Consider the following 10,238-nt stretch of genomic DNA (forward strand, 5'->3'; position numbering starts at 1 on the left):
CCTGTAATTTTTTAATACATATCTATTTTAATAAAAAAAAACAAAAGTTTGATTCCTTATCAAATCCAAATCTCCTGATCAAATACGATAGTAATTTTTCATAAGAACGGAGGTTCGGTTTCTCATACTGACTGTGATTCATTTTCACCATGGAATGCTAATACTGCATGCGTATTGCGTGAATATCCCTATTCACACAACACGCAGCGTGATGGGGCCAGTGTGCGAATAGCCTTAATGTTACACTACCGTCACAAATGAAACAACAGAAACTGAAACTACGAGTATTTCTAATGATATTCCTCTTATTACGAATGAGGTAATAAGAGGTATATAGGGCGTGAATACAGAGGTAAACCTCCCACCTGCAACAGTTGGTCCGGTGGAGGAGCTTGGAGGATGAAGAGTGTCCCTTATGGAGAGTAAACCGCCTTCGGACAATGCTTGGACGTAGGAAAATCTGGGGGGTCACTATAATATGACGACAAACGAACATTTACGGAGCTACGACTCTTATCTCGTTGTATTAAACGGCCTTGGATGATTTCACGACAGCGTGCATTCTAATCCACTTGAATTTCGTGTCGAGTGTAAGAATTACATACAACAATTAAGTATTGCGTTATGTTATGATATCACGGGCAGGCATGCAGGCCGACTTTGGGTGGTGGAGAAATAATTACCCGGGATCCTTTGTGGGTGCTCAAACCACGTCACATTTAATACAGTGGGGTCACATTAAAATGTGGCCTTTCATTAAATGAACATTGCCACGAATGAAGATGATAAAATGTTACAACCGCAGTTTATTATTTTTTTTAAGTGACGTAAAGCAGTGACGGACTTATTTGGAACATAAAAACCTAACTTACCAAAAGTCGGTTATAAAAACCAGTAAATTATAGGGGTTTTAACGTTTCAGTTAGTAAGATTACACGTTATTAACGGTTTAATAGGTTAAAAAAATGGCAAACTGTATCCGATGAAGTATTTTGCAACTTTTCATACGCGAGTTTTGTTACTTAAGTTTTACTACATAAACGAGTACACGTAAATCATGAGATTTTTAGAGTTGTGTATGTATTTTGTGTTGGTGTCATTAGACCTTTCATTTGCGGTAAGTCTTTCTAAATAATTTTGTAGCTTTCTAACTTATCGTAAGTTAAGTGTGATTGTCCCGTACCTAAAAGTGTATATTAATAAAGTATGATTGAAAAGTATGAGAAAAATAGGTGAAATCTCAGTGTCGTTAAAAAAAAATACGGTGTACAGCCAATTTAATGTTTAATCTGTGGCACTACTTTATTTTTATATAATGTACACCTTCCTAAATTAAACTTTTTTCATTTCAAGATGACTCGACCTGAACTAAAGAAGATTTTGTCCGAGGCTAAGAGGCAATGCATGGCCAGCAACGGAGTCACTGAAGGCAAGTACCGAAAAACACAATAAACAATATATTTATTATCTAAGTAGTTATACTTTTAGACGTAAGTAATATTTTAAAATTAGTTAGCGGATACTTAATTATTCTAGAGAGAAGACATTTTCGAAATATTTAATTATATGTATCTTAAGATGTTCGTTTAAGTAACGAACATCTTAAGGCACTCGTTATTAATGAAATCAAATTTTCTTTGCAGAGGAAGTGGGAAGCATAGAACAGGGTGAATTTTTGGAGGAAAGGAACGTTATGTGTTACATCAAGTGTATTTACGTTAGCGGTGGAGTAGTAAGTTCATGTTTTTTTTTGTAATTTTAGGGCAACTAATTAATTTAATTACATAATCACTATGAAGGAACTTCTTGAGCATAGGATATCCAACTAAATATCAGATTTTTTCAGTGTGCTTTACTTTTCATACTAAGTTTTTATTCAGCTGTGGCTGTACCTTCCTAATGAACTTTCTCTCCCTACCAAATACCTAACTAATTAATTTAATTACATAATCAATATGAAGGAACTTCTTGAGCATAGGATATCCTACTAAATATCAGTTTTTTTCAGTGTGCTCTACTTTTCATACTAAGTTTTTATTCAGCTGTGGCTGTACCTTTCTAATGAACTTTCTCTCCCTACCAAATACCTAACTATGTAGGCGAAAATTTTGTAACCGACGCTGCTAACTATGTTACCTAATATAAGTAGGGTAAATCGTGGTATAACTGGCATGTGTCAGTAACTGGCACTTTGACTATAAAACTAAATATATTAAGCTTTTGGATATAGTAAGACCATCTTTGATGTGTTTACAGCAATCTCCAATTATTCATTGATATTATAGTTTAATTTTACGCCGCTAGGTGGGTATTTTCCGGCGCTGGAAATTATCTCAGTCAAAGCGGCGAAGATCGCCAAAAAAATGCACGTGCGTTAAATTTTTCTTAAGGAGATACCAAAATTTGTATGGCCTGTTTTCGCGAAAATAAATAAGTTTTTGATAGTGTGACAATAACAAGGAAGTAGGGGAAGGTCTAAACAATATCATAATGGCCCGATTCACTGTGATTTTAGTTGCTTTTGAGTTATATTTGAGGGTGCCAGTTACTGAAACGTAATTTATATCTTCACTTAGTAACTGGCACCCCCCTGCCAGTTACTAATATTTTGGGTTTTGTGATTTTAAGCTATTTTATACCTTCTATCGACAGAAAATACGATTTAAAGTGCACTGTAAAAACCCCCAGTGTCTAGACAGCTTTGTTTCAATAACTGGCACGGGGCTGCCAGTTACTAATCTGCATACATTTTTTACGCACCAATAACTGGCACTTACTGGTGCGGTAAACATTTCTTTCATGTTTCTTTTCAGAAAAATGACTAAAATCAAGGCAATCTACAGTAATTGTCCACTGCTGGACCTCTCACCAGCAGTGACACTGCACTCTGTTCTCGACCTTCCTCATCCAGCCACTACCGGTCAGCTTTATAAGGTCGTTGGTCCAGCTGGCCCGAAGGTATCCGCCGCTACCCTTGCATGTTCGTGGTCTCCACTCTAGAGCGCGTTTGCCCCACTGGTCATCGGTTCTTCGGCAGCTATGGCCGGCCTAATGCCACTTGAGCATACAGAATTTAAGAGCTATATCGGTTACTCAAGTTCTCTTACGGATTACCTTATTTCTGATATGGTCCTTCAAAGAACCACCAATCTTTCCAATGCCCGCTGATCGATTTTGAATCGGTGGACCAGTCCAACCGTCAGTGTCCACGTCTATGATCCATACGTCATCACCATTAAGACGCATTGACTGAAGACCTTTGCCTTCAGGCATTTATGTGAAAATTTGTCAAATCTTCCCCTATGCAGTCCAATCGTAGTATTTTGTTTTATGCACTTTACAGCCTCGTTTTCGAAGTTCCTTCTGCCTAGTCGAATAGACTGTCCAAGATAGACATAATATACTGTTGCTGCATTAAGGCCGCTATGCATGTTACAACGAGGGAATTCCAGAACTGCCCAGGTCTAAATAGAATCAAAGGCTTTCTTATAGTCCTTGAAGAACTTGATAGAAACACGGTTCGTGATGACCTTATAAAACAGCTTGAAAACATGACTTATAAACAAAATTGGTTAAAGAGCTTCTGAAGCTGTTCGGGGATAGTAATAGCTTTCAGAAGAGCTGTACTAATCCTGTCTTTACCCAGAGCATGTGAAGCTGAAAGCCGTAGAAACCTTCAATTTCCGCAAGAAATTTCATCTTAGAGGTATACTACTATCAACTATACTACCGTCAGCAGTCTTCAACTTAGCCAGGTCACTTCTCTCAAGCTGCTGAATGAATACATCAAGTTCCACAAGCATTTGTTTTCTCCATTTCCGTTTCCAAATCCAAGGGTTTCTCGATTTGTTGCATTCATATGGACCCACGATTCGTCGCATACTTGTACTGTCATTTTGTCGTAGAAGTCGACCATTACAACGGTGATTTTGAGTCTTACCGGTACAGAACCTAGACAGGTAATTGTACATTACCTAATATCGAATATATTATTGATTTTATATAGTTATTGACCTAATTGCATGATTTTTTAAAAGGTGCCAGTTACTGAAACATCATGTGACAGTTACTAATTTTTACTGCCAGTTACTAGGTTTTTTGGGGGTAGTGGATATAAACTTCATTAAAATCGAATATTAATCATATATCTTTACCATTTATGCCTATAATTGTTCGTCATCTTATTGCCAGTAATTCAAGCCTACCGGTGCTTAAATCAGGCCAATACTTTATTTTTAATATATTTTTTTGTGTTGCTAGTCGCTTAAACTGCCAGTTACTGGTACTTTTACCCTATCTACTATTACAGATAAAGAAAGATATAATCTTACATGACGCGATGATAAAGCACGTAGAAAAGCTGTGGCCACAAGAGACGAAGGCGTCAATAATAGACGCCATCAACCATTGCAGATATGTCGGTAAGTTACTTAATTATCTTGTTAGTTGTGTTGTTGGTCACAAACACTACAGTTAGCTAATGACTATATTGGTAGATTTTTCATCGTGAAATGATTTGGCTTGTGTTGGGGTTCACTAACCCGCACGAGGCCAGCGTGGTGGACTAGGCCTAAAACCCTTCCTTCATTGGAAGAAGACCCGTGCCCCAGCAGTGGGGACGTGATTGGTCGCGATGAAAAATGGCATAGCCTTGTTGATCACTCAACGAAAGATTTTTCAACACTAGAAGGCCGCATAAGTGTTTATCACTCTACACAAACATAAGAATTGTGGATATATGGCATTAAACCCTTTATTATCTTCGAATATGCCCCTATGTGTTCCATTGGGCCGTTAAGAGATGTGTGTTTTATCTGTGTTATATTATGTGATTAAAATGTATTTGATACGACCGAATGGCGTCGTGGTTAGTGACCCTGACTACTGAGCCGAAGGTCCCGGGTTCAATTCCCGACTGGGGCAGATATTTGTTTAAACACAGATATTTGTTCTCGGGTCTTGGATGTGCCCGTAAAATGGCAATAGGCCCGCCCCCTATTACATTGGGACTAACATAAACACTGGCGAAAAGTGGGTGCAAGCAATGCACCTCTGTCTACCCCGCAAGGGAGTGCATTAGTACAAGGTGTGAGTGTTTATTTATTTTTGTTATTTTATTTTTAAAATGTATTTGTTTATTTCCAGATGAGAAGTATGCGGATGCTTGTGAGGACGCGTACTGGATGGCGCGCTGCATCCAGGCCTACACACCGGAACACTTTCTGTTCCCATAGATTTGATTGATTTGTTACTGTATATTTCAATAAAAATTTGTGTGATAGCTAATCTGCTATCCATTTAGCTATGTGCAAACCCACAAAGTCATATAATTATGTTTTGAACAAAGTCGAGTAGTTCCACCGAGTTAGCGCTCTTCATTGTTGTTATAATTAACTTAAATAAAGGAAACAGTTTAAATAATTATGTAGTTCTTTTTTATGCTAGATACTGCACTATTTACTCCATCCATATTTATTGAGGTAAGTTATACATGTTTTATATATTTAGTAGAGTTCCGTACGATTGGTCCCAAAGCCATCAGTACCTACTCGTATAAATATGTAAATAACTATTTTGTGAACATCATTAGCTGTAAATAAAATTCAGGTTCAAAGGTCTCATTGTTCTGCGAGATAGAATTTAGACCTATCATATATACAGTATATAAGAGGTCTATCTACTACGCAAAACGATGTACTTAGATAACATGTATCAACGTGTGTATATACGTCAACGTCATTCTTAATTCAAAACTTCGTCGTATCGGAATGGGGACTACCGTTTTTTTGCTCACCAGTTGGCGCCACTGTCGGCTGAGGTAAAGAGGTACCATAGCTGTCAAACTTATCAAAAGAGACTGTATCAAATTGGCGCGAAATAAAGTTTTAAAATTTTGAATCTTATAAGCTTCTTAATTATAAAATAACTATCATCACATCGAGTTACTATGCCGCAATGTAGTGTAGATCCGTTATGTTCGGAAAGAAAAGGAGGACTTACGTTAACAAGTGATAAAACTGTTCTAAAACAGTGGCATGTGAAATAATTATTATCCGACAATCTCTTGTTTGTGAAAATCATTATAACCAATTTCAGAAAGAACATAATGTAAATAAGGATTAGGCATTTAATAAATACAATAAAAATAAAAGAATTACACACTGATTTAACTTTTATTTATCCTTTCCGTTTAAACACACTGCTATACAAAAAATATAACACATTAGTAATCCACACAATGAATGCTGGTTGAGTTGTTAGTTGAAACTAAATAATGGTAGTATAGTATACTAAGCCCCTGTTTCACAATGTCTGGTTAGGCGCTACCTGTCGGATAAAATACATGCTGTCACTGTCTAAAAAATTATAACAGAGAGTGACAGCATGTATTTTATCCGTCAGGTAGCCACTAACCAGACATTGTGAAACAGACCCTTATTATTATATAATTTGTGGGGGTGTCAGTACCTGCATCTGGCTCACTCGAATGGAGCCTTTGTGCATATCGCCTTAAGGTCTAAACTCCACTCCTAAGCTTGGACCATTTCCTACCACGCTGGTCCTCTGCAGGTTGGTGGGTTCGAAAATCTAGATGTGCAGGTTTTATCACGATGTTTTAATTAACCGTAAGAGCGATGGTATACATTGTACATAAATTCCAAAGTACTCATTGGTGATAATATCTAGATCTGGAGTTTAATTTTTAGTGTTCACACTGCTATACAAAGTTTCTGAAGGCCACTCAACAGTACACTGAATCATTTTGTTGTATGATGCTGTCCTCTACGTTTCCAACCAAGTTACTGTTACGGTCATAGTCTTGGTATCTGTAAAAAGAAAAAACATAGCTGTTACCTAAGCAAACAAGCATACACTTCGTAAAAAATTAGTTTGTAAACAGTAAACAAACTAACCTCGAAATTAGCTGCTCTTTGAGACTGCTTATTTTTGCGCCTCTTTTCCTTAATTATTCAGCTTTCAACGACAAATAATCCATATTTGCGATAATTTCGCAAAAAGAGATCACTTTTCAACAGGGAAATGAACGAAAATATAATTTATCACGAAGCCCGCCAAACAAATTATATGAAAAGTAAAATGTCACTTGACCTCAGTGCACACCAGCGCCCCTAGCGGCAAATTCACACGCGTTAGCCCCCATTGAAGCGAAGCAACAACCAAAATATACGAAGCTAAGCGAAGCGAAGCTCGCAGTTTAGAGCTAGTGTAGATTAATGAGAGTTTTTATTCCTCACTTTAAGTACACAATAGATTTTTCAAACGTCAAGAATCGCAGGTATTTTTAGTGACACCTACTTAGGACATCCATTGACGGCAGCCACTTATACAATCAGCGTGCACTAAATACACTAATACTGGAGTAATAACTGTCAACAGATGCACATAACAAACAGTTACTGGTTCCTAGCATCCTATAATCATATGGCTAAGGGAGTTTATATTATGATCTTGAAGTTCTGCACTTCATTCGTGAGGTATATGGATTTGAGGAAACAGTGGCTGAAGGTGTAAAGTTGGTTTTTGACATGGAGCGGCGGGAATTCGGCCTTTTGATTATAGCTGTCATTTTGACAAGCGGAGCTGAAGCAGTAAGTAATATACAGAGTGTTGCAAAATATGCTCATAATTTACAATGGTGAAGTTCTGGATAAAATGTGTACAACGATACAACTTCTGAAACTGGCGAGGTGTGAAAAAATTACGTGACTATATACATATAACCTTATTAGGTACGTTAAATCATGCTGAAATTCTCTGAAAATACTCTCTCCAGACCTTCAGTAGGAATAACTATGTGTTCTACTATCATGTCTTTACATAATACCATATAGACAATACGTAATTCAAAACCATTAAGCATGTTTGCTTAATAGTTAATCTTTAACAAAAAACACACTACACACATAGAATCTGCTTATTTATGCCGGCGCGGCGCCTGCCGATCAACAATAAATAAAGAATTATATTGGCCAATGCATATCCTTGAAAAATATTTCTGTCTAGTAGCTCTACTTAGCTATTAGACAGAAATACCTATGTGTGTAGTGTGGTTTTGTAACAACCATAGGTACGATTTTAAACTCTCAAACTCTCTTTTTCTTCAAAACTCCGCAGATGACTCGAGCACAACTGAAAAATTCAGCGAAAATGATGAAAAAAAGCTGCCTGGGCAAAGTGGACGTCCCTGAAGGTAACTATCCATTTAATGAAACTTATACTGAAATAATTTTTGAAGATTACCAAAGTTAAATAAAATAAAATTAAAATGCTGAAAATTAAAAGCTAATAGGTACTTAATAATAATTATGAAACGTCCATAGTCAAGCTATTTAAAGTGATCGTAATTGATCATTAAAGTTGCACAGCACAGTAGGTAGGCAACACATGGCACGAGGTCACTTATTGGGTAGAACAAAAATGGTATAGTACCTAAGCCGCGTGGGGTTACATTGGGGCATTTAAAACATCTTTTTTTTTTGTAACAGAAAATTCGCGAAAATTTCGTGCTCCTTAAAATGGCGAGTTGACCACGTGACATTACTATGAGAAGCAAGTCTTTTTTTTCAATGATTTCTAAAAGTTTCAGAGCAAAAGTAGTTCAAAATGAGAGATGACGACCTTTCGTTTTTTTTAACACCCTACACCTAGTTGTATTTAGATTTGCCACATTCGCACTAATATTCTTTTTTTTTTCAGAAAATATTGTTGACATTGAAAAGGGAAAATTCATTGAGGAGAAAAACGTAATGTGTTACATCGCGTGCATTTATCAGATGTCACAAATTGTAAGTACCTACTAGCCCTACTAGATAGTGTAGATAGGCGGAAGCGGCAGACGTTAGTGGAGACCTGGAGACCCTCTGCACCTCTTGGGTGCCATAGGACTGCATCACACACACACTAGCCCATGACTTATCTAGTCTAGGCCCATGGGTGAATGTCAAGGTTAAAAGTAAAAACATGACATTCATGAGAATAACCTACCAAAGTCTGTTTTTAATCATTGACAGATTCTGAACGGTTCATCACCGCGATTAAGTGACATAGTTATCGTTCTATTGGCGGGACAATCGACTGTTGATGAACCGTTCAGAATCTCTCAATTTAGTAAGTATCTGAGATTAAAAAACAGACTTTAGTTAAAAATTAGATTCACCATTATTTTTTCTTAGTCTAATGACCAGTCTAAACTTCATTACACAAACTTATAATTTTTAAATATAAACCAGGTGAAGAACAACAAGTTGAGCTACGAGGCGTCCATCAAGCAGGTGGACCTGATGTACCCCCCGGACATCAAGGACGCCGTCAAGAAGAGCATAGAGCAGTGCAAGGACGTCTGTGAGTTTACAAAGTTTACTGATATTGCTTATTTACAATAATAGTACAGCTAGCTGGGATTCGCGACTCACATCCGCGCCCACCGCCGCAGAAGTCCTACTAGCCCCTGAGGTCGCCGTCATCGGATCACGATGAGGAAGACATCACATCACAGCTAGCCACGCAGAGGTGTGAGTTGTGACCCACAACAATAGATTGTTTGTATTGGGAAGTGGTCACTGAACCTTAAAACGTTTTCCCGTGGGAATTCTGTGATGAGAAGAAGCCTATGTGTTAATCCAGGAGGTCAGCTAATCATCATCATCACCACCCAATAATTGTCCACTGCTGGACATAGGCCTCTCCCAAGGAGCGCCACAACACTCGGTTCTCGGTCTTCCTCATCCAGCCACTACTGGCTACTAACTAAGGTCGTCGGTCCAGCAGGCCGGAGGGTCAGCTAACGTTTTCCCGTGAAAGAGTGACAAACAATCCATCCATACAAACTTACAAACTTTCCCGTTGATAATGTTAGCAGGATATACTATACAGGATGTTAAAAAGGGTACAGTAAGCCGAAAAGAGTAACTCCAAGGGTCACTTTCATAAAAAAATAAAATTCTACAACTTGCTTTTTTTAAAACACTCAAAAACACTAGAAGAAAATAAACTTTTTTTATTGGTCAGTTGGTCATGTGACTTTACTTAAGATTAGATTATAGTTTTCACGAATTTCCAATTTTTAATGTTAAATACCTTCTCTTCTTTTTTTTTCAGCCAAAAAGTACAAAGATTTATGTGAAGCATCTTATTGGACAGCAAAATGCATTTACGATCACGACCCTAAGATTTTTATATTCGCCTGATATGATTAAATAAATATGTCTGACACGGAA

The 10,238-nt window shown here is 37.4% G+C and overlaps 2 protein-coding genes across 2 annotated transcripts; both read left to right on the forward strand.

Moving 5' to 3' along the window:
• Positions 1-1,353: 1,353 nt before the first annotated feature.
• On the forward strand, positions 1,354-5,641 carry LOC125489912. The gene is made up of 4 exons (XM_048627504.1): positions 1,354-1,429; positions 1,632-1,732; positions 4,310-4,421; positions 5,146-5,641. The coding sequence occupies exons 1-4, from the start codon at positions 1,354-1,356 to the stop codon at positions 5,232-5,234; spliced, it is 378 nt and encodes a 125-aa protein (XP_048483461.1). The 3' UTR covers positions 5,235-5,641.
• Positions 5,642-7,474: 1,833 nt separating this feature from the next.
• On the forward strand, positions 7,475-10,238 carry LOC105388018 (general odorant-binding protein 72). Its single transcript, XM_048627131.1, has 5 exons — positions 7,475-7,610; positions 8,137-8,212; positions 8,719-8,807; positions 9,252-9,363; positions 10,120-10,238. The coding sequence occupies exons 1-5, from the start codon at positions 7,548-7,550 to the stop codon at positions 10,206-10,208; spliced, it is 429 nt and encodes a 142-aa protein (XP_048483088.1). The 5' UTR covers positions 7,475-7,547; the 3' UTR covers positions 10,209-10,238.

Source organism: Plutella xylostella, chromosome 18 (genome assembly GCF_932276165.1).
Source record: "Plutella xylostella chromosome 18, ilPluXylo3.1, whole genome shotgun sequence".
In the NCBI taxonomy this organism is placed as follows: Eukaryota; Metazoa; Arthropoda; class Insecta; order Lepidoptera; family Plutellidae; genus Plutella; species Plutella xylostella.

Bases quoted from the DNA above. Each gene is read 5' to 3' on its own strand.
- LOC125489912 (XM_048627504.1), top strand. From the start codon at position 1,354: ATGACTCGACCTGAACTAAAGAAGATTTTGTCCGAGGCTAAGAGGCAA. The intron at 1,430-1,631 runs GCAAGTACCGAA...AATGAAATCAAA, and splicing joins CAGCAACGGAGTCACTGAAG to TTTTCTTTGCAGAGGAAGTG. The intron at 4,422-5,145 runs GTAAGTTACTTA...GTTTATTTCCAG, and splicing joins CAACCATTGCAGATATGTCG to ATGAGAAGTATGCGGATGCT.
- LOC105388018 (XM_048627131.1), top strand. From the start codon at position 7,548: ATGGAGCGGCGGGAATTCGGCCTTTTGATTATAGCTGTCATTTTGACA. The intron at 7,611-8,136 runs GTAAGTAATATA...AAAACTCCGCAG, and splicing joins TGACAAGCGGAGCTGAAGCA to ATGACTCGAGCACAACTGAA. The intron at 9,364-10,119 runs GTGAGTTTACAA...TTTTTTTTTCAG, and splicing joins AGAGCAGTGCAAGGACGTCT to CCAAAAAGTACAAAGATTTA.